The 24,990-nt window shown below is 35.9% G+C and overlaps 1 protein-coding gene across 2 annotated transcripts in view; it reads left to right on the plus strand.

The window, feature by feature from the left end:
* The window catches only part of LOC106544047 (cholesterol transporter ABCA5), a 75,906-nt gene that overhangs the window by 42,626 nt on the left and 8,290 nt on the right, over window positions 1-24,990 (plus strand). For both annotated transcript variants that reach the window (XM_087710202.1, XM_087710201.1), the window contains exons 20-36: window positions 3,098-3,267; window positions 4,951-5,123; window positions 5,954-6,091; window positions 7,238-7,351; window positions 9,567-9,737; window positions 10,873-10,986; window positions 12,457-12,594; window positions 13,503-13,568; window positions 15,515-15,606; window positions 16,841-16,964; window positions 17,696-17,813; window positions 17,916-18,007; window positions 18,782-18,957; window positions 19,493-19,568; window positions 19,983-20,077; window positions 21,945-22,064; window positions 22,197-22,346. In XM_087710202.1, coding sequence (XP_087566328.1) covers window positions 3,098-3,267; window positions 4,951-5,123; window positions 5,954-6,091; window positions 7,238-7,351; window positions 9,567-9,737; window positions 10,873-10,986; window positions 12,457-12,594; window positions 13,503-13,568; window positions 15,515-15,606; window positions 16,841-16,964; window positions 17,696-17,813; window positions 17,916-18,007; window positions 18,782-18,957; window positions 19,493-19,568; window positions 19,983-20,077; window positions 21,945-22,064; window positions 22,197-22,346 — 2,127 coding nt within the window. The remainder of the gene's footprint in view (window positions 1-3,097; window positions 3,268-4,950; window positions 5,124-5,953; window positions 6,092-7,237; window positions 7,352-9,566; window positions 9,738-10,872; window positions 10,987-12,456; window positions 12,595-13,502; window positions 13,569-15,514; window positions 15,607-16,840; window positions 16,965-17,695; window positions 17,814-17,915; window positions 18,008-18,781; window positions 18,958-19,492; window positions 19,569-19,982; window positions 20,078-21,944; window positions 22,065-22,196; window positions 22,347-24,990) is intronic.

Consider the following 24,990-nt stretch of genomic DNA (forward strand, 5'->3'; position numbering starts at 1 on the left):
TTAGGGAGCCATGTCATCTGCTGGTGTTGGTCCACTGTGCTTCATTAAGTCCAGGGTCAACGCAGCCATCTACCAGGAGATTTTGGAGCACTTAATACTTCCTTCCACAGGCTAGGTTTATGGGGATGCTGACTTCATTTTCCAGCAGGACGTGGCACCTGCCCACACTGCCAAAAGCACCAAAACCTGGTTCAATAACGTGGGATTACTGTGCTTGATTGGCCAGCAAACTCGCCTGACCTGAACCCCATAGAGCAGCGGTTCTCAACCTGTGAGCCGCGACCCCTTTTGAGGTTGAACAACTTTTTCACAGGGGTCGCCGAGGAGCGTCCCACGGAGAGGCTGGCAAGAAGCCGGCCTGAAGGAAGGAGCAGCTCGGGTTCTCCTTGCGCAGGGCTCTGGAACTCTTCCCTCTCTGCATCTCGAGACGGCTGCTCCAGCTCTTTCCTGAGTCAACACGAAGGGGACCGACCTGAGTCTGGTACTGAGGAGTCTCCTGCGGAGCACAGCCAGCTATTCACTTCACAATGGCTGCAGTGGAAGGAGTCGCTGTCCCCGCCGCCGTGATCCTGGCCCACGAGAGTAATTTGCTTGCACGCGCAAGAAAGAGATGAAAGAGAAAAGGGGAGAAAAAGAGAGAGAGAGAGAGAAATGAAAGAGAGCTGGAAAGAGAATGGGAGGGAGGGAAAATAGAGGGAAACAAATTACAGGGAGAAGGGGGAGAGGGAGAAAGAAAATGAAAGAGATCTGAAGGGAGAGAATGAGAGAGGGAAAAGAGAGGGAAACAAATCGGGGAAAGAAAGGAAGAGAAAAGAAAGAAAGAGAAAATAAATAAATAAATAAACTAACTTTCTCAGACCTATGATGAAAGCAATGGCAAGCTAGATTTCTTGGCAAGAAAACTGCAGTTTGCCAGAAGGCACAAATTGGAAGCAAGTCTGATTTTTTAAAAAGAAAATAACAGAGATTGCAAAAAAAAATGCATCTGAAAATAAGATTATTTATAATTTTGGTATTATATTGTCAAAGTCAAAAGAAATCAAAATATATATCCTATTGCTGTTAGTACAATCTTCCCAGCTTCTATCAACTTAGAGTTCACTATGAAACGATTACCGAGAAGCAATTTCCTACAATTAATAACTTTATTTTGGATTTGCTATTGTATTCAATGGGAAAGAAAAAAAAAGAAAGAGGGAAAGGGAAGGAAAGAAAGAAAGGAAGAAGAGGAAAAATAGAGAAAAACAGAAATGAGAGGGAGGGGGAGAGAAGAGAGAGAGACCCTATTCTTACAGAAAACACTGAGCCATGAAACCTTGGTAGCCATGTCTGGGGGGGATGTCATGTGACTGGGTGGGAGTCAGTGGTGGGATTCAAATAATTTAACAACCGGTTCTCTGACCTAATCACCAGCTGGGTAGGCGGGGCTCAGAGGTCATGTGACTGGGTGGGCGTGGCCAACTCAAGGTCACTCAGGTCGATGGGCGCTTCGCCTTAGCTGTTACAATGTAATAAGGGTTAACCGGAGAGGCAGTTTCTGTAAGCAGGGCAATAAAGATTAGGCTAGAAACAACACCGGAATGTTTCCTTCCTGCCTTCCTTACAGGATTATCCCTGTAAAGTGGGAAAAAAGCAAAATGAGATTTCTTTCAACAACCGATTCTCCGAACTGCTTAGAAAGTTAACAACCGGTTCTCCCGAATAGTTGCGAACTGGCTGAATCCCACCACTGGTGGGAGTGATGTTGAGTTTGCCACCTCCACCCAGATTTGTGGCTCCCGGTGTTACATAGTAGCAACAAAAATAATTTTATGGTCGGGGGTCACCACAACATGAGGAACTGTATTAAAATGTCGCGACATTAGGAAGTTTGAGAACCACTGCCATAGAGAATTTATGGGGCATTGTCAAGAGAAAGATGAGAGACATGAGACCGAACAATGCAGACGAGCTGAAGGCCTCCTGGTCTTCCATAACACCTCAGTAGATCCACAGGCTGATAGCTTCCATGCCACGCTGCATTGAGGCAGTAATTGCTGCAAAAGGGGCCCAAACCAAGTACTGAGTACATATGCATGCTTATACTTTTCAGAGGTCCGATATTGTTCTATGTACAATCCTTGTTTTATTGATTGCATATAATATTTTAAGATTTTCTGAGATTGTGGATTTGGGGTTTTCATGAGCTGTAAGCCATAATCATCACAATTATGACAAATCATGGCTTGAACTATCTTGCTTTGCAAGTATCATATATTAGTTTCACCTTTTAAGTTGCATTACTGAAATAAATGAACTTTTGCACGATATTCTAATTTTTTGAGTTTCACCTGTATATGATCACTTTCAGTTAGACTGGGCTAGTTTCAAAATTGGTGAGTAATGGGTGAGGCCCTTTTTCAAACACAGCAGAGTCATTTCAGAGGCAAGGAATGTGTGACAGCAACTAAGGAACATTATGGCAAGAGGTGGCGTAGAAGGCAACAACAGTTGTTCCAAATGTTCCCGCTGGCAGCTATTACGATTTCTTGTACTGTTTCTTCGAAAGTTATTCCTGTAGTAATAGCAATAGTACTTAGACTTATATATCAACCGAAGTCTGTTTGCATATTGTTAAATTGTCACTTTAAATTTTTACATTTTACTGCCAATATTATTTTTTCAGATAATGATGATTCCTAAAAATGATAGCTTGTAGCAACAACTGACGGATATCAACACTGATATTAGCAAACACCTTACTTGCTAGTTCTACAATCTTATTCCCCTGCTCTCTCAGGGAAGGGAAAAATGTTGGCATAGCTCAGTCTGATTGGTTAATTGAGAACTTTAGCAGTAATTGTTAAAAATATTTTTTCTGTATATTTGCTGCATTTCATTGTATACTGAGAGTTTTAAGCTTATTTATAACCGTTGTGTATCACAATGTAAGAAAATTCACATTCAAAACCACTTAGTTACAGTTTTCAATAACTGAAGATACCTTTAGCCACAGACTGATGGACTGTAATGCAGTGTAATGTAAAGAATTTCTCAAGACAAGCCTGCCTAATTCTGATCTAGTTCTTAAATGAACCTCTCCTTTTTTTTCTTTCAGATTTTTGTTATTTACAGTGTTTCTTGTTATTCAGATTTTTATGTTTGTTGTACATCACTATGTCAAAAAAGCTGTAGTCCCTATACAGCTATCTCCAAATTTATATTTTCTTAAGACCAATGAAACATATGACAAGTACAAAACTAGTCTCCTCATTCAAAACTCTACTGGTAAGAAATTTAACAACTACATTTTAAATGCAATATTCTGATTGGTTTTATCTCAATTCCTGGCATTTCCACTTCTTTATTTCATATTTATAAAATCCACTACAGGTGGACTATCTTGTTACAAAATATTATATCTTAGCTTTTTGAAACAAAATGTAAAATTGGAATTGGAAACTCCATAGCTAACTGATGTGATAGTGAAGTGAAACATTATGTGACTGTGCCAGACTTACAACTACTTTTGTGCTGCAATTGTTAAGCAAATTATTGTGCATCGTTAAGTGCAACATCACGTAAGTGTGACCTGCAACTTCCTGCTAGCTTCCCCACGATCACATGACTGTGAAGATTGCAAGTTGGAGAACCAGTCATTAACTATTTATCATTGTTGTACCTTTGAATGGTTGCTAACCGAGGCAGTCAATAAGCAAGGATTACCTGTATTGATACAATATCTTGGGGCTATGGGGTGTTTAAGAGCTAGAAAATGATTGAAAAGACGACAGAGATTCTCCCAAAAATCAGAGAAGAGAAATAACTGTACAGTAGCCACTTTAGATCTTAGATTCTCTCATTCAGTTTTATTTCAAACAAAGAATAAGTAATCAAAAAATTTAAGGAAATAATTTTCAAAATAAAATACAGTAAAATGGTATCTTGGTATTCAATTGCATTGAAACTCATCAGATTTGGTACTCAACACATTTGATGTGAGCATTTTGTCCCGATACTCATCATTTGTTTGGTACTCACTGCACAGTTAGAACTTGTCAATGCCGACTGCCTTGTGACTCACTACATTATTCCTTATAGGAAAAATTTGTTTGGTACTCATTGTTTTTAGTACTCAAAGTCCCAGAATCAAATGATGAATACCGAAGTACCACTGTATTCATAATAAAAATAAAATAAAAATAATAGCAATTTAAAAAATCCCAAAGATTACAAAATAAAAGGCCTGGGGTTCCTAATTCCACAGTTGAAATTAGCAGCACTCCACATCTCTATTTAGCATTTTAAGGAATATTGTGGTTTGCTGAGAAATTATAGTGAGTAGAGGAGGCCATTGTAGAGTTCTTTGTTTTCACCATGGAAGTAGTAGCTTGTTTTAAATGTTAGGAACATTGCATAGTGCTTGGGTAACTAAATTGACTAAAAGCTACATCCATATTTCTGCAGAGCAAAATGGCAGATTGCGTAGAACACCTGTACAAAAAAAATGGATGTGCAAAATGGATTGTCATGAATAATGAATTCAAGTTCATATTGATAAACTATAGATAAGGAGGCCATGAATTATAAGGTTAAGGTTATATTTGCATGTAGGTTTCAAACTAACAGATGACAAATGGCGAGCTTAACCTTGTATGCATCTGCAGGAACAATAGCAAGGTTGCATCATAAGCTCTTTCCCTTTGTGCTATAAAAGGTGTTTTAAATGCTGCAATTCTGCTTTTGTCATTCTGGTCCACCCCACTCAAATGCCATCTCCTAAGGCTCTCTAGAATTGAAAAGGGCCCACTTTTTTTTAATATTGAAATCCCTCTCTCCAGATCATTCTTACATTGTACCTGAATCTCTTTTAAGAGTTAACTGTGGTTAAATTTTATGTACTTCGATTGCTCTGAATGTATGGAATAGCTGTGATATTTTTATGCCCTATTCTCCTTTTTTTTAATCTAGGCTCAAACATAGATGACTTAATTAGTGCTCTTAGAAACCAGAATATACTGACAGAGATACGCAGTGACAGTGATTATGAATCAGCAGATTTCCACAGTTCATCATTAAACAACAGTGGATATGTGTCATTTGCCCCACATGCTGCAGCATTAAATGTATTTAAAGTAGACAAGGTAAGAAGAGATCATAATTCTCTTCGAATATACAGGAATTTAGTAAAATGTGTGTGCAATTATATGTAGTTATACAATATGATCTGAAAACAAATGTATCAAATTTGCTAGGTTAATAAATTTGTAGATGGTGAATTGCTTCTGGATACTTCAGTTCTGCAAGCCAGGAGACAGTGAATTCTAGTTCTACCTTAGGCACGAAAGGTGGTTGGTGACTAGGTCAGTCACTCTCTCAGCCCAACCCATCTCACAAGATTGTTGACAGGAAAATTGGAGGAGGAAGTATTAGGTAGGTTTGCCACCTAGACTTATAAAGTAATAAAGATGCAACAAAAATGTAATCCAATAATAAAACTATACAACAACAAAAATAATATTTTTGTTTATTTATATTTCATCTTTCTTAATCACCCATCTGTCTCAGAGATAATAACACAAAATGTACATCCCGGACTAAAAATACAAACATAATCCATTCAGATGAAACAAAAAATCTTCCAACAGGGTTTCTTAAGTAAGAAATATGAAAACAGATGTGAAACATGAAAACAGTTGGCCCAAGCAGAATTCATCCCTCCCCCCCCCCCAAAAAAAGCAGTCCAGAAACCATCAATTGAAAATAAAAATTTCTTCATCTGAAGGTGTTCAGGATAAAAAAAAAGTCAAAATATGCATGAAAGAAATCTGATGCGCGGTGATGACGCGCGGTGATGACGTCGCGGCTTTAGCGACGTGCTTATGTCTCCGTGGATAAGGGCTTCGCGGTTTTGTCGTGCCACGGATTTATTCTCATAAATATAAATGTTTAATTTTTATATTTGTTGTTGCAGAATTATATCTTTACTGCTGCTTTTAATCGCACCATGATACATTCTTTACCTGTTATGATGAATATTATTAGCAACTTCTATCTATACAGTTCAAACATAACTGAAAAGATCCAAGTTTGGAGTAATCCTTTTTTTCAAGTAAGTGAAGGTAAAATTCCAAATGCTGATAATTGTATATTCTTCATATAACGATGGATAATGATGTTATATATTAAGAATTAAAAGATTTTGGCTATTCTTTCCAGTATTCTACTTTAGCTCCAATCTGATTCAATTGATTGATGTTATTCATTAAGCATTTTTTTACATTGGCATTTGTACATATAGTTTCAAGCTTCATTTGCTCTAGTTTTGCCTTTTAAATAATACAAATTTTCCGAATAATTTTCATGTAAGTTTGTTGAAGAAATTCTAAGCTGGGAAATGCCACTTGAGGCCAGAGATTCCCTGAAAAATGAAAACTGGAAAGTCTCAACATATGCTTTCAAGAAAGTGTACTTTGCTAATTGTGTATAATAGAATGTTGCAGTGACTGATCTAGTTTAAAATGCTCATGACATACACTTATTTTCAACTGGTTATAAGCTGTGCCTCCATCGTTCTGGTAATAATTTGAAGAACTACCAACTATAAGAGTCAAGACATTTTTAAGTCTTGTCTCAAAAATGATTTTAGTGCTGTCATGCATGTAATGCTCTTCATTTTATCTGCTTTATGATTTGAAAGAATGCTGGAACCAAATACATTACATAGTTTAGCTCATAGCACAGTACAGCTCATACCTCCATGGCAAGATAGAAAATTCTCTGCATCTTAATGTAGGCATAACCAGTGTTCTAATATTATAAAGAATGTATAGGTGTCTTCAAAGTTCTCAATTATAGGAAGTGATAATATAAAAGGGAAAAAACTCTAGTATTAAGTCTTGTGGGTAGTAGCTAGAAATGGTTACAGAGCAGTTTTGAAATGTAATATGGATTCATTTTTGTCAGTAGCTGGTGATACATCAGAAAGAAAAATTGTATTAATAAATTTTGGGGCTTAAACATGTTATTTAAAGTTCTAGAATTCTGCCTATTTCTTGATGTATGAATACAAATTCATTACAGATTGGAATTAGTTGGTATTGTAGGATTTAATATGAGACACATGAAACAAAATGCAGTTAACAAGGCATGATTTATAGCATACCAAAATAAGCAGGCCATATGTTTAGACTTTGTTAGATTTCAAGGTGTTTTTTTTAAAAAAAAAATTTCTTACACAAAAATCTCTTATTCACAGGAAATCACTGACACAGTTTTCACTCTTGTGCTGTATTTTGAAGCTGTCTTACTAGGAGTTCTTGTCACTGGAATGCCATCATATTTTGCCATGGAGAATGCAGAAAACCACAAGGTAATAAATTTATATATGCCTTTGAGCTGGTTTTGACATAAATACCTGAGAAAATGCTAGAAAAGATCATCAAGCAGTGAGTGTATAAGGAAGAAAGTGATTATTAGAAACCAGTATGACTGTGTTAAAAACAAGTTTTATGTTGATTAAATAGAACAGTGTGATGTTTCCACTACCAAACGGATTGTTGAATAACTATAGCCAATTTATGGTCCTCAATGAATGTACTGGTATGTCTCCATTAAAGAAATATGCATCAGGATTCTGTCCTGGCACAGTATTTATCAACATTTTTTTAAAAAAGAGGATAAAAGGGATGCTAAGCAATTTTGTAGATGACATGAAGCTTGTGGGGGATGGAAAAGATTGCTAACACTTCAGAAAACAGGCTCAATGTCAAAAGAATCTTGATAGACTTGAATATTGGCTCTTTTCCAACAAAATTGCAAGCAATGTAGACTTCTATACTTATAGAGGTATAATGTACATTGAAACCTGGATCAACAATAGTACTTTTACGAAGAACCTGGGTGTTTTGATAGACAACCGAATGAACATGGGTTAACAGTGTGTTGCTGCTGTCAAAAAAGCCAATGCAATCTTGGTCTGCATCAATAGAGATTTGTCAATTTCACGGGAAGTAAAGTTTTGCTTGTATGCTGCCCTGGACAGATCTCATCTGGCATATTGAATTTGGGGTACCATAATACAAGAAGAATGCTGAGAAACGGAAATGATACAGAGAAAAGCAACAAAGATAATTGGGATTGGAAATAGTATTCTATGAAGAAGAATAGTTAAAAAAAAGTTCAGCCTTAAGAAGATAGCAGTCTTCCTGATACCTAAAAGGCTGTCAGGTATGGGAAGAGAGTATGAATTCATTTTCTGTAGTTCCCACAGTTAGAACAAATACCAGTGATTGGAAATTTTACAAAGACGATCCATACTCAAACTAAGGAAGAATTTCCTGATTATGAGAACTATTAAATAGTGGAACAGCTTGTCTCATGGAATTATCTCACTTCATCTCTGGAGATTCTGAAACAAAAGTTGGATGGCCATTTGTCTGAATTGATCTGCCCTAGGAGGTAGTTGGATTAGAAGACTTTCAAGGTCCCTTACACTGTCCTATGATTCTGGGAAACGCCAAAACCTTAGTGATACAACCTGTGTGGTTTATATGCCAGTTAGAATATTTTCCTGAAGCAACAGAAATATTTGATTGAGTCCATAATCATTTTCTTCTACATATCACATCTCAATTACCATTAAAGGAGCTGGAATAACTTAAAAGACATTTTAACTGATTTCATGTTATGGGTAGTTCTCAGCTTACAACAGTAGTTGGGACCAGAATTTCCATTGCTGAGTGACATGGTTGTAAAGTGCAATATCGCAAAACCACATCAGTCAGCAGTGGCAATCCCAGTTTGCCATCATAACCCAAAGACCATTGCTTATTAAGAGAAGGCCACACATGACATGGCCTGTTGGGGCTGTGTAACAATTGAGCCAAGTCACAATGCAATTTAGAAGGGAGAAGCTAAACAGGCAATGGGGTATAACTTTTTAAATTTCCAGAAACATTGTTATAGGACTTAATTTCATGTACATATCAGTGCCATTGCAAAGTCTAGTGGGAAAGCAATGTGCAAATTGCTTCCCAGTGAAATTTGTATCAAAATTATTAATATACATACTATGGACATGATAAAATTCGAAGAAGCACCATTAGGAGAGGTTTTGCTATATTTTGGCTGACTCTCATAGCTATATTTAGATTTAATAACTATCCTAATTATAATTGCTGATCACTCTAACGATTCTAATGCACTATGTAATTACTATCACTTCTAGTATGTACTATTTTATCTGTCTTGTAATTTCCCCCCGTCTTTAAGATGCACTTTTTAAAAAAAATTGATGAATTGTTTTTGGATCCAGTTTTATTCATGTCTCAATGTTTTGTCCATTTTTCAAAAATAACTTAATCAACTTTTAGTTGATTACATTTAATAAATTTTAATATTCTTCCAGCATTAGGATTTTATAATGGTTCAGTATTTTAAAAATGTACCATGTATATCATGTAGATATGTTTACTATTAACATATCAGCTACAAACTGAAAGAGCAAAATCAGGATGAATGATGAAATCTACTGCCACAATAAGTTACCTACCTATCTATTAACCTATCTATTATTTCTTTTGCAGATCAGAGCATACACCCAACTCAAAATCTCTGGACTTTATCCTTCTGCTTATTGGTGTGGACAAGCACTAATTGATATCCCATTGTTTTACATCATTCTTCTTCTTATGATAGGAAGTTTATTTGTATTTCATCATGGAATTTATTTTTTTCCTGAAAAGTTTCTTGCTGTGGTAAGTTCTATTTTACAATAAATACATTTCCTATTATTTTTTCATTTTATTGTGAATACATTTGGATTTTAAACAATCTCTCCACAAAAGTGAATAAGAATATTTTTAACCCCCTCCCCTCCCCCCCCAATTGAAAACCATGTTATTAGTTAGCCCATATTGGTTTATCCTAAGAAGCAAAATTCCAGACAAATGCTTTTCTAAAATTCATTTTTTTAAAAACTGATTATTGCTTGGTGTAATAAGAATGTTTAATTGAGGTATTAGAATTGCTTATTTTATTCATGTACTAGTATGCCAAATCTAAGCCAGGATCTCATGTCATCGCTAGGGAAACAATAGAAGCATAATTAAAATTTTGCTTCATTTGGAAATGGGTTATAATATTGCAGACATATGGAGATTCCTCATTCTTTGTTAGTGCGGCATTATTACTTTAATGATTTATTACTTTTCAGCCATTTTAGTTAACAAGAGAATCCCCTGTTCCAGTAGAGGCTATCTGAGTTCTGGGTTGAACTGTGGAATCCCTGGTGCTCTCTTAGCTTGGTTGTTTGTTTCCAGACTGTGCAAACAAACCAACCAAGCTCAGAGAGCACTAGGGACTCCACAGAATCCTCTATACTTCTTCTATCACAGTTCCTACAAAAAGTGTTGCATAAATATGTATTTTCATCAGTGACTGCAAGAAGAGTTTTGAAGAATTTTGTTATTCATTTGCTAAATTGTGTCTGACTCTTCATGAGTCAATGGATATAGCATGCCAGGCCCTCCTGTCCTCCACTGTCTCCTGGAGTTTGACCAAATTCATCTTTGTTGTGTCAGTGTCAGTGACACTATCTAATTATCTAATCCTCTGCCATCCCCTTCTCCTTTTACCTTCAATCTATCCCAATATCAGGGTCTTTTCCAGTGAGTCCTCTCTTCTCATTTGCTGGCCAAAGTATTTGAGCCTCAGCTTCAGCTTGAAGAATAGGACAGCTGAATCTGTATGAAACAGATGAGAACAGAAAAAAGGAGAAGGAATTAAGCTGCCCCATAGCTTGCCTGTTAGAAAATTCCTTTACGCTTATGTACTACTTTCTTTATCCCTAATCTTTAAAAAATCAACTAAGAATTTTCTTTTTACCTGCAGGTTTTTTGCCTTATTGGCTATGTACCATCGGTTATTATGTTTAATTATATTGTCTCCTTCAGCTTTAATGCCATACAAAATACCAAAGAATTTTGGTCATTTATTTTTTCAGTGGTAAGTTAAACTTATTTGTTGTTTGTATGATCCACCCCTCTTATAGTATAACCCAGGTGGCTAGCAATAAACATATCACTATAGACGTATGAAAAATTAAAAAAAACAGAACCCCACATTTTTTTAATGACACACTCCAGCCAGGACATCATAACAACTCTATGCCAGTTACACATGTGTTGGTTTAAATTTCTATCCTGGCCCATTGCCTGGGGGAAGAACCAGGTGTTCACAAGTCTTCTGGAAAGCCAAGAGGAAAGGAGCCTCCAAATCTTGAAGTGAAGGCTGTTCCAAAGGAGAGGTATTTTTTACAGAGAAGGCACACCTCCTAGATCCAGCCAGGTTACATTATTTAATAGAGGAGATCTGGAACACATCCATCCTATCTGATTTGGCAGGGCAGGCAGATACTCTCAGGTATAGCTAGTCCTGTTGATAACCTCTCCCATGCATCCAGAGCTTTAAAGATAATAACCAGCATCTTGAATTGCATCCAGAGAGAGGTTGGGAGCTAGTGCAGCTTGGATGGCAGTGGTGTAACATGTGCAAAACTTAGAGCATTCAAAACTCCGTGCCCTGATCTATTCTAAACCAGTTGAAATTTAGTTGGTTTTCATGTATAATACTATAAGTGGAAAATGACTAAAGCATGAATGAACATGGGCAGCGGCTTTCAAACTGTGTACAAACTCTCCAGAGGAGTGCTACCCTTTTGAGATTTAAAGATGACAGCTGTCCAGATCAAGGGGGATCCAAAAAACCCAAAACCATTTTGTCTTGCTAGAGTTGAACTGCAACCAGTTCTTTCTTATCAAAACTTTGCAGCCTCCAAGAACTGAATAAGCACCTGGGAGGCACCATTTTGTCTCGCCTTAGTGGAGATGTACAGCTAAGGACCACCAGTATGCTGCACCACATGCCACCGAATAATCTCACTCTGTGGCTTCTCTCCCTCCATCCCTATGAATACAAACTGGAACTGACCACAGAGGAAAGAGAAGCTCTGCAGAACATTCTCAAGCCCCTAAGCCAGTCCATAAGTATGCTATGGTCAATAGCATACTTATGGATACTTATGAATAGTATTGAAAGCCACCAAAAAATCCAGGATGAACACACCCCATTTCAACCCCCTTAACCCCATTGCAAGCCCTTCAAAGATCAGCCATAACTGTATCTTAGTACTATAACTCATCCTGAACTCCCACTGAAAAGGATTCAGATAATCTACTTCTTCAGATTAGTTTGTCCTCCCTCCCTCCAGGCTATTTAATGTTTTTCTCCATTTTCCTTAATTTACTAAATTACTAAGTCTTATACCTGCCAATGGGCTAGGGCTAACCCTGCACCCTGAGATGCCATTATACGTTAGCTACAATATCTTGTATTTGATGCCATTTGCCTGGGACATGGAATGGCACTGGATAAAAATAAATAACATAATCTTTTACATTTTCTTTTCTCTTTCAGGCCGCTTTAGTTTGTTCTGTTGTCATCGAAGTAGCCTTCTTTATGTGGTATTATACAACAGCCGCTGTTCTTCATGTTTGTTTTTCTATTTTTGTTCCCATCTATCCTCTTATTGGGTGTCTCATTTCTTTTATAAAGGTAGGTTTTCTAAGAAATTGAAACAGTAAATTTATTTCTGGCACGTGCTAGGAAAATAAATTGACATAAATTAAATTATTACCTCTGTGTGTAGGGAAATATACTTGTATGTTTATAAAATTATATGTGTATATGTGTGTATTGTTCACTTAAAACAAATACTGGATAAATATAAAATTGGAGACTATGTTAAGAAAGATAATAAGTTACAATGCAGGAGCGGTGAGAACAGAAAACATTTTGAAGTGTGATTCTTCATTTTAATCATATTTATGGGGTTTTGTTGGTTGTCTTCCCCACCAATGCTTAACAATATTGCAGATTGTGCTGTGAAGTGTTTCCCAACCCCCAGGAGTAAATATTGATAGTGTGTAAAGCATTTGGATAACAAAAGTCATTTCACTAGAGGGTTAAATTATTTCCATATTTTATCTTAAATGCGCTTATGATGATGCTTCTTATAAGCTGAGAATCAAAACATGAGAAAGTTACCTTCAGGCTGAATGAAGATTAGAAGACTCTTTCAACATATAATTTGGATACTACATTTAGTATCATTCCATTTCAATTAATATGAATTTCCACCATAATGCTTTTAGAGATTTATTACAACCAAATCAGATAGTATACAACAGAGGGACCCTCTCATTTGACTGTTCTGGATATTTCTTGAATTTAGCTTCACTTCCTGTCATTTTATTATTGTCATCACTTCTTCTCACGATAACAGAAAGATTGATTAATCTTGATACTACTACTGTGAAAAATATTAGAATTAAAAATAAAAGTATTACCTTGTTCACCTGGAATCCCCTCAAGATGGGAAAACGTTCAAATAGTTCAGTAGTCATACCGTTTTTTAAAGTTTGTTGAGCTTGGCTTCAATTAAGTATTTATTGTTTTGTTAGATAGTGCGGAAACTTGATAACAAGATGGAGAAGCATTCAGAAAGATTGTTGATTTCTGTTGTAGCGGTAAGCACCTTTTAAATAAAAGATCCAATAGATCAGCTATTTTGTTACACCTAGAAATAATAACATATTGTTTTGTTTATTTTATGGTTAGTCTGTTTATAATTTGTGCAAAACTATGATGTGTTTAAAAATTGGTTTGGCCATTGTGAAGAATGCTCCCTCTCCCTCGCAAAAGTAATAGTATTGTTTGATTTTGTAGGAGCATTGATTATACATGGAATAAAAAACACATACATTCAACTTTATTGTGTTAAATGCAGTATCATGAAAAAATGAGTTATATTATGAAGACTTTTGGACTTGGGTGGGAAAGGAACACACAACTTTTATTAGCTACTTGGAGGAACAGAACTTTTTTTCGAGACCTTGACAAGAATTATGGGGTTTTCAGTCACCCTTTTAGTCTAGGTTCATATTTATTGCTTGGACCTGAAGAATCATTTAAAAAAAACCTGATCATTTCAGCTGTAATAACTGTATCTCTACTGGTACAAGTGGCTTGCTTCAAAGGCCAGCATAAAAGCAACAGGCCAATCTTGCCAGAGCTATATTTAAAAAATATTGAAGAATATTCATTTTTTTCTGGCATGCTGCCCAGAGTTGCATTACTCAAGATGGGCAGAATATCTCTTATTTCATTTTCATGTTTCTTAAATATGAAACAGTTCTTGTGATGGTAGGTGAAAATGACCTTGGGATGCTGAAGCCTACGCTACAGTCTGATAAGAGGCAACAGTCAGCAGCTGGGAGAAAAGTGTTGCCAAAGGGACCCTCCCTAGTTTTCCTAAGACTAAAAAGGGAGAGGGGATGTAAATACCATCTTGCAAGATTCTGCTAATGTAACTTTACAATAGCAACAGCAATAGCACTTAGACTTATATACTGCTTCATAATGTTTTACAGTATTCTCTAAGTGGTTTGCAGAATCAGCATATTGCCCCCAACAATCTGGGTCCTCATTTTACCGACATTGGAAGGATGCAAGGCCGAGTCAACCTTGAGCTGGTCAGAATCGAACTCTAGACTATGGGCAGAGTTAGCCTGCAATACTGCATTCCAACCCCTGTGCCACCACGGCTCCTAAAGATATAGTATTGGTGCTCTTGGTTGTGTTTCTTGTCTGGACTACTCAAAGAGTTAAAATTAATCTTGCCAGACTGAAAGTATTTTTTTCCTTTCTCTTTTAAGTCTCCAGAAAACTAAGGAGGGTCTTTTCTGAAACACCTCACATGCTTCTCTCTCCTCTCCCCCCCCCGCTCCATTTGTAGACTAAGCTTTCTCCTGTCAGAAGTTGCCTAAGCTGTGCCCAAGGTCATTCTCGCATGCCATCACAATTGTATTATTCAGCTTTGACATGGATTTAAAAAAATGAAATAATAGAATGTAAAATGGACCTTCAATCCATTATAGTCATTTTACTTTGTGCTATATTAGGGCAGAATGGAATTGTGGCATAAGTAATTGATGGCATCAGGCATTTTTATTTATGAAGTGCACATTTGATTTAACAGGAACCTAAGGCAAAATATAATACACAGCATCTTAGAAAAATAATACAAGAATATCACCATAAATAAAATAAAAATTTAAAAGCTAGAATGTTAGAGTCCAAGATGAAACAATAACAGATAGCATTAAATGCATGCCAGTTACAAGTGTCTGAATTTTGATCACATGATCATGGGGATGCTGCAACAGTCGTGTGAAAAATGTCACTTTTTCCAGTACTTTTGTCATTGTGAACGATCACTAAGTAAATGGTTGTAAGTTGAGGACTACCTGTACTCGGCTGCTACAATGAATTATTTTGTAAAACGTCCTATCATAAGCAAGTTGGCATTCTAAGTAGCGGTTTTCAGTTGTCTGTTTTTATTGTACTTGCTTACAAATTGTTCTTGTTTCTAGCAAAACAGAAGTTTTAATATGTTTTTTTTCTTTCATATTAGCCATATTTGCAATGTGTAGTTTGGCTCTTTCTTCTGCGTTATCTTGAAATGAAGTGTGGAGGGAAGTCAGTAAGAAAAGATCCATTTTTCAGGTTGGTATATCACTGATAAGAAAATGTAATATCCTAGTATCAAATGTCAGTAGATAATGATAAATTTCAAATACCTTTTGAAGAAACTTTTTATCCAAATAAATAAATAAATAAATAAATAATTTGATATTTCAGATTTACTGCTTAGAAATCTGTGCTTACCCTTGCATCTGATTTTAAAAAATCTATTAAAAGGAAACAGAAAACTATAGTATTAAAGAAAAAAAGATTGGAAAGAATAGTCAGTTTCTTGCACTAAAGCTTGGATTGTTTATTAAAATCCAAAGTATAATTCCAAGGAAAACACATATTCTTAGATGTAGAATAAAGAATGTATAGGTTAGTGTTGCTTCCAGACTATAGCAGAATGGCTGTTTGAAAAATATAGGTAATCCTTTATTGAGGATGGCATTGGGACCAGATAGGATGGGATGTGAATTAGCAACAGGAATTCCAGTACTCCGGGTTGCTATCATGAAGTGAATCACTATGGGTCATTAAGCGAGAACATTACATGGTCGCCATTTTGTTACCTAGTGGCATTGATTTTGCTTATGAGAAGCCAGGAAAAAGATACAAATAGCAACCATGCGACACTGGGGATCTGCAATGGGAAGAACTCTGAGGACCAGTCATAACTATTACATCACAGATTGGAATAATCCCTGAACAGGCGGTTGTTAAGTGTGTACCACCTGTATCCCTTTAAAAAACATTTCCCAATGTTTTTAAATGCAGTGTCCTTTTCCAGTCCTTTGCTAATATATTTGTGAATGCCTTCTGCTGATCATATGTTTTATGAATTATTTGGTGATGAATCTGCAAATATCCTTGTGTTGACCATCATTCATTCTACAGCTTCATTTCAATTAATGGACATTATCATTTATTTCTACATAAGATCCAGCTTCTCCTGACTTTTTCTATTAATCATCTTTCATTGAATATAACAGCTTCCTACACTTTAAAGTATGTAGCCTGAAAAGCTTTTTCTTTTTCCTGAAACATGTTTCAGCAAAGGGGCAGACTTGGAACTGTAGTTTTTCTTCCTGTTGTGTTGAATTGTTCTTCACATCATGACACCTGTGAACTTTTTCCAATCAAGAACAGGCTAATTTGAGGGCTCTTACAGCTGACTTACCTTATTGCTAAATATTACATGGAACATTTTTCCTGTTTATTTTGTCTGTTCAAAGAGCCATTGTAGAGAATGAATCTTTTTACCTGTTTTCAGAACACCTATGAAGCCCAAGTTCTGGAAACACCCGGATGTGCCGCACGATGAGAATGAGGATGAAGATGTTACAGCAGAAAGGCTGAGGGTTAAAGAGCTGATCAGTTGTCAAAGCTGTGAAGAGGTATATCTTCCTATCCCTATGTAGCTCTCTCTCCTTACTGAAAATCAGGATTGAAAGGGGTAATTTGCTTAAGTAGTCTGGAAACAGCTGATGAGTGATATGTTTTTCTGAATCTAAGAAACTGAGACTCTATGCCGACGGGCCTGGTTACATTTTATAGAAACCTAAAACCAGTCTGGCTCCCCCTCCCCTCCATCACCATGCACTTAAACACTTCCTTCTTTCTGCATTCAAGGAAAATAAAAACAGTTTATTGCTGTTCTTGTTCAGGGTGTTATAGCACATTTCTCCTGTTTCTGTACATTTTGTATGTTGCCGTGCTAGGACCTCTTCATTTCAGCTCCTTTGTGATCCACCATACAATGATATAGCAGGAACTGGGAAACAAGAGGAGTGCTTTTCCTATGATTGTTCAGACCACACCTCCTAATGGCAGAAACCACAACCAACTTGGGAAACAAAATTAAGCCTGTTTCCCACACAACGTAAAGAAGGAATATTTTTGTTCAATATTAGTTGTGTAGGAGAGGGGAAATAGTGATCTCCTGTTGAGTGGATAATCTGTACCCCCCCCCAAAAAAAAACCTAGAACTGTTTTATCTATGTACATTCACTTTTATGTTCTATATGAGAAGAACCAGGTTACTAAGTTTTCGTCCATTTAAAGGAATGTTTTTACATTGTACATTCATTGCAGCTCAGATGTAATCTCTACGTTCTTTTTTCATTAGAAACCAGCAGTTTTAGTCCATTGTTTGCACAAAGAATATGATGAAAAGAGTGATTTTCTTCTCGGAAGAAAAATAAAGAAAGTGGCAACTAATTGTGTTTCACTTTGTGTAAAAAAAGGTTAGTGTTACAATTATTTATTATGGACTCAATATTTTTAAAAAATGAGATGGATAATCTTGACAAGTAAAAACTGCAAACTCTGATTTTTTTCCCCCTTAGGTGAAATATTGGGAATGTTAGGTCCAAATGGAGCTGGAAAAAGTACGCTAATAAATATTCTGGTGGGAGAAGTTGAACCAAATTCAGGCCAGGTAATTGATTTTAACCATTTTTTTAGCAGTTTTTGTAACTGGATGTTATGGGCATTCTCATTTAAAATATCTTATAATGCAGGTGGTAATTCTTTTTGAATTGATAATATGAATACCTCATACTGAGATTGCATATCTATTATTATATACTATGAATGATGAAGGAATAGCATTGGAAGTTCATTGCTTACTAGTGATGTGTCTACTGATGTTATGGGCATTCTCATTTAAAATGATCTTATAATGCAGGTGGTAATTCTTTTTGAATTGATAATATGAATACCTCATACTGAGATTGCATATCTATTATTATATACTATGAATGATGAAGGAATAGCATTGGAAGTTCATTGCTTACCAGTGATGTGTCTACTGATGGCTTTTCATACACACACACACACACACGCACACACAAACACATACACACACACACACACAAAACCAACTTTTCTTCTATGGAGCTCCAGATTTCATGCTTTCAGTCTCACCCCTCATCATGTTGAGAATAGCTGTCCTATAAATAGATGTCCTATAGATGACCAAGAATCTACTCAGGAAGCTCAGTGGAAAAGTGGAAATGGAAACCTTGACCTTTGTTTGAACTACTATACCATACTAATTAAAGAGAACTGAAATCCTTGAACTAATAATATCCTATTATTATTATTATTATTATTATTATTATTATTTCAGTAAAGTGTGCTTATAATAACTTTTAAATGTTTCTGGCCTATTAATTAGAATCATCATTTGAAAGCAATGGTGTATCAACAGGTGCTGATGGGAGACTTTTCTTCAAGTGATAATAATGAAGATGATTCCATGAGGTTTGTGGGGTACTGTCCACAGATAAATCCACTTTGGCCTGAAATCACATTACAAGAACATTTTGAAATATATGGTGCCATCAAAGGAATGAGCGAAAGTGACTTGAAAGAAGTCATAAAATGGTAAGACATTGCAAGTGAGAAAAATAATTCATTAATATATGCAAAAGATTAATTAATACATATTAATACATTCATTAGCATGTATTGACATCATGGTGTCAACGGTTTTGGAAGGAAAAAATGCTGTATTCAGCGTATTAGATGCACCTAGATTTTCAGCCTCTTTTTTGAGGGAAAAAGGTGCATCTTCTACTCTGAAAAATACGGTAATTATGGTAAAAAAACATCATAGCATATGCTGAGTATATTTATTTATTTTCATATTGCTAAACTGTCTATACCCCTCAGACAGAGGCTCTATGTGGTATACAATATAATATAAATAATAAATAAAACAATATAAAAATTAACATTACAATTAAATTAGGATTAAAAAATTTAAAATTATACATAATGACAAACATCAAAAGGATAAAAATTCTAAGATGGTCATTAAGCATTGGGAATTGGGGCCATATTGCTTTTTTTTTTACATTGCTTATAAGTATAATACCTTTTCAAGACAGAAAGATGAGTGAGGTTCTTTTCCCCCCAGCATCTCCAGTGCACTTGACTTTAAGGAGCAGCTACAGAAAAAAGTAAAGAAACTTGGAGCAGGAATCAAACGAAAGGTTTGGTTTTCTTCTGAAATAGTTACCTTTCTAATTCATGCTATGGTGAATAACAAATGATGGCATAAACATTTGACTATGCAAGCAGAGAAAAATGTTTCTTCTCTTAACCTTTTATTATGGCCATTAAGTATTGTAAGACAGTATCCCAAATATCTTTTTGTCTAGAGGAATATAACTAAAACTACCATCAGGTCATTTAGTCACTATCTCCTCCTTTACGTGTGCTCTGTTACATAAAATGAAATTTGACATTTCTTTGAAAATAAGGGATATAGAGAATCTCCTTGAGAATTTCTGAAAAATTGACTTCATTTATGCATCTTACAGTGATTTTTTTTGGCTTCACTTGGCCTTACCTAAAGTAAATAACCATCTTTGATGTATTTCCCCCACCCTTGTCTCTTTTTTAAGTTATGTTTTGCCTTAAGTATGCTGGGGAGTCCCCACATTACTCTACTAGATGAACCTTCTACTGGTATGGACCCCAAAGCAAAACAGCACATGTGGTAAGTGTCTCCAAAAGACACAGAGAATATATTTGATGTGAAATCACAACCATTTACCCTCCTATTGTATAGCGGGTCAGGATGGGCAGTGGTTAATGAAAGATCCTCTCTGTAGCCTTTAAAAGGCATTTTACTCTTGGTAAAAAATAACTTAAGCATAACAAATTTAGCAAAAAGTCAATGCTCATAATAGAAACAAAAATGAACATATTGGAAAGTTGCGATCCCAAGATGCAGAAAAAGGCTTCTATTCTCTCCCCATATGTCTTTATGTAAACATCTGGTCTAACAGGATTTATGAAGACTAATGCCCTTCGTATTTCAAAACACTTTCAAAGCAGTTAGCCGTAAACAATACACACAGAGAGAAACTTCTCTTACCTAACAATTGTGTCAACCCTCCTTGCTTTCTTCTCTTTGCTCTTTGAAGGTGTAAAATTAATTGCAGGTGAAACTGATCATGCTAGTAGTTCTGCAAGAGTGCTGCCAGGGCTGGTTTCACTCACACATTATATTTCATTTTTTAAAAAGAAGGAATGGAGAGAGAATGCAGTAGTGCCAGACTGACTGGGTGGCACCCAACATTCTAATCAGGAAAGGCATCAGAATATAAATCTCTGACAGGTGATGAAGGAAGTTTTTCTTCATTCTACATAGATGATCAGGTGGATTCACCACTGGAAGAGAATCTGTTCTCTAACTCTGAAATATAAAATGGAGATATCAGCAAAATTTAAAATAGAAGCAACTTTTTCTTAATTTTCAGCTGGGAAATTTAGAAAAGTAACACTTTTATTATGGCATACAGTACACTGCAGGTCTTATTGCTGCAAAGATTGTACAAGAATAATCCACAAATTTCCAAATTGTTGCCATAATGCCCATTTATTCAAATGCTGCTACCATCCTGGCTCAACTTTCCCAGTTACCATTTGCCTCCTTAATCATTTTTGTCTTACTGTCCAGCTAATGTCAGGGTTCCAAATAACACCCCCAACGAAAGGCTAGCAATTCCTCCAAGTTCCATTTTATTAGAAATGTCATATTGGCACATCTGTGAAAGCCCGAATTGGAGAATTCCGGGTTTTCCCCACCACATGGGGAGGTCCATCACATGGTCCAATCATTTCAATATCCCTACTGGAGACAACCCTCAGTCACTCCCATCCAGGTACAGGCCGAATGCCCTGCTCTAGGAGTGCTCTCTATGGTGGACCGGCTGCCGGACAGAGAGTCTTCTGGACAGAGAGTCTTCCATTATTTTCGGGTGGGCTTATTTTTTGCCAACCCAAAAAATGTGGCAAGGCGTTAGTTTCAGGACAGGTCATATTTTCAGGGAAACACGATATTCACCTTGAATCCTTCACATGTAGCTCTGGTTGCTTGCATCTAAGAAAGTGAGTTGTTCTATCTGTGAATTGTGGCATAACTGTTTGGTTATGTTTAATTGTTAATATTTTCTTTTTTAATTGGCTTTGGCTTTTTTTTTTATTTCCTGAAAGCTGCTCAGAGCTTTTTGGAATGGAGGAACATAGAAACCAAATAAATAAATAATACTCCTTGCCATAGGCATCATTTATTTATATTGAAAGAGTTGAACAGCAAAGAGCATTTCCAGACTTTAAACTTATTCTTTCAAGGGCTGAGCAATGTTATCTAAAATAGACAGAATCTTGTTTTTGTTTTTGTTTTCTTACCAGCAGCAGCTTCATTTCATCTGGATTTAGTTTCCACTTGTTCTTCCTTACTGCAACTTTAGTTTTGGGAAAGATTTATAGATTTATTTACGTTATCAGATTGGGACTGATATAAAGAAGAGTTGGCTTAGCAAGACCAATTTTTCCTGAGTATCTATTATGTTTGATAGGAAAGCCATCCGAGCAGCCTTTAAAAGTAAAAAGAGAGCAGCTATTCTGACTACTCATTACATGGAAGAAGCAGAAGCTGTGTGTGATCGAGTCGCTATATTGGTGTCTGGAAAATTGAGGTACCTTCTCTAAATATTAAGGCGCTTGGGGAAAAAAGAAACCAAATTTATAATTAACACCAACTTAATGATTTTAATATCAAATCTATTTTCTCCTGCTTTTCTCTTCTTCCTGCCCTGAACATCTGATAGATGCATTGGTACAGTTCAACACCTCAAGACTAAATTTGGCAAAGGATATTTCTTAGAAATGAAATTAAGAGAAGTTCCAGATTTACAGATGAAGGAACAGCTCCAGAGGGCAGTTTTGCGTATCTTTCCCAATGGAAGACCTCAGGAAAGGTAAAAGGCTGTTGTTACAAGTCAAGTAGCTATTAATCATACTAGAGCTGTCTCATTACACTCAGCATAAAGATTAGAGAGAATAATGGATGGATGGCAACATGCCTGATTACAGTAGTGCTTGATTCATTCTAGGCCCTTCCCATTAGCTAATCTGATCTTTGCCAGCTAGGTAAAATCTTAGCTTATAAATTTTAAGCAATTAAAAAAAACCCATAAAGATGCAATTTGAGAGGCCCAAGCTTTTAGTTCGGATTCAACAGTTAATGTATGAAATGAAATTTATTGTATGGACAATTGGTTTTTGTTAAAAAATCATGGATACTTAATAAGTCATTTTAAAGTAGATCTTTTTCCTATGAAAATATGACAGTAACTTAACACCAAGTTATATACAGCAGTATTGATTGCACAACAATTATGATATACTGGTATATAAGTATGCATACTATCTAGGTATGTGCAAAATATTCCATCTCTAAAGGTAGAATGTTTAGAAACTCTGTATATATATATATATATATATATATATATATATATATATATATATATATATATATATATATATATATATATATATATATATATATATATATATATATCTGTGTGTGTGTGTGTGTGTGTGTGTGTGTGTGTATACATACACATACATACATACACATACATACACATACATACACATACATATACATATACATCATATACATATGTACGTACGTACATACGTACGTACGTACATACATACATACATACATACATACATACATACATATATATATATATACACATACACACATACATACATACATATACATACACACACACACACACACACACACACACACACACACACACACACACATATATATATCAGCATGGTCCATAAATTATATATATATACTTTATGGACCATGCTGATCAAGCTGTAACATGGTCTGTTCACAATATGGTCCTGAAACAAACTGGTTTTGTGTCCAAAGGAAGAATAGGATGTTTTGAAAATTGCAGAGCATTTGGTCTCCAAAGACAAAATGTCTTTTGTATATCCATATTTATTATTTTTTGTAATTTTCAGTATGTATAATAGAAAATTACATCTACCGTATTTTTGGAGTATAAGATGCACTTAAAAGTCGCTGAAAATTTGGGTACGTCTTATACTCCGAATGTAGCCCTGCTCACCAGGGGTGGGGTCTTCCCAGCTTTACTGCTGGTGTGCGTGTGCGTGCTGGATGCACGCTCCACACCATGCACAATTTAATTGAAATTGTTCTGTACATGCGCAGAACTAAAAAAAAAGATGGCGACAACCACGAGGGAACCGATTTGGGGGTGTGGCAGGCCTGGGTCACTGCCGGTTCCAGCAACCCAGGCCGCTATACCACTACCGGTTTGACTGAACCAGTTTGGCCGAACCAGTAGGAACCCACCACTGCTACACTGCATCTAATATTACAGGATAATCATATTAATAAGATTTCATTGTAGTTTTTAATTTCTTATCCTTTACCCAGAGCTGTACAGTCTTTTCACTAAGGCTAAAATAGAGGCTGGCATCTGTGTGTATCTGTACACCATAGGATTAGTGGGGATCCTTCACAGTTCCATTCCTGTGGCTCTTCAGTTTCCTGTTTGTAATGCTTTTTGCTTAAGTATCTATGTTCTAAGCTCCTTTTGTAGTGTTTTGATTGTTAGATCTGAAATTACGTCTTCAGATTTCTTGTTAACTTTTTGATAAAGGCTATTTTACTTTGAGGGAAGCTTTCTAGCTGTCTTCTGGTATTTCTTTTAATCATCATCTGTGTTTAAAAACTCTGCTGGTCTCCTTTAATGCAACTTTCCTTCCTGAATCTTTTTTCTTGTACATTTATCTTATTTTTCTGCCTCTTTTTCTAACCTGCTTTCTGTCTTGCTGAACTTTTCTTTAAACATTGATAGTTTTTCAAACTTTAAAGCATGTTCCTCTTTGCCTTTTATTGGAGAAATCTTCCTTGGATCCTTTTTTATCTTCAGATTATTGGACTTGGTCTCTCTCTTTCCTTTTTCTGATCTGAGGTTTCTGAGAGTATCCTTCCATAATTGATTCTTTATTGTCTTCTAATGACATTTTAAATCCATAACTATCAGGATTTCAGCCAGGAACTCAACTAAGAAAACACTTTGTCAAACACTGAATGATATTTCAGTGCTAAAATCTTAATATTTTATTGCTGTTGCCATTCCTTTTTGGACCTGATGTCAGTATTTGAGAGTCTCAACCATTGAATATTGCTGTTAAATTATGATTCCTGAGCATCATTGCCAATGTGGTTGATTGATATAAAAATCATTTTTCTTCTCCTTTCTCTGCAATACTTTATGCTGGATTAGAGTCTCAGCAATTTCCATTTATATTAAATGTCTCTCAGGGTTCGGTCCTATATTCTGTTTTATTTACCCTCTGAGTTCCCTGATTTACTGGATTATTTATTTATTTATCAGTTCCCTGATTTACAGTTAGGGTTTTCAATATCATTGATGTGCTGATAAAGGGTCTTTTGTGACCCTTGATGACAGTGCATGGCCCATATCTTACTAGCATTTCCTCTTGAATGTCTTCCCATTATCTCAAGTTGAATATGCATAAGTCAGACATTGTATTTGG

The sequence above is a fragment of the Thamnophis sirtalis genome, unplaced genomic scaffold (assembly GCF_051295495.1).
Source record: "Thamnophis sirtalis isolate CommonGarterSnake01/CBP01778 unplaced genomic scaffold, rThaSir2_p1.2 scaffold_3, whole genome shotgun sequence".
Classification (NCBI taxonomy): domain Eukaryota; kingdom Metazoa; phylum Chordata; class Lepidosauria; order Squamata; family Natricidae; genus Thamnophis; species Thamnophis sirtalis.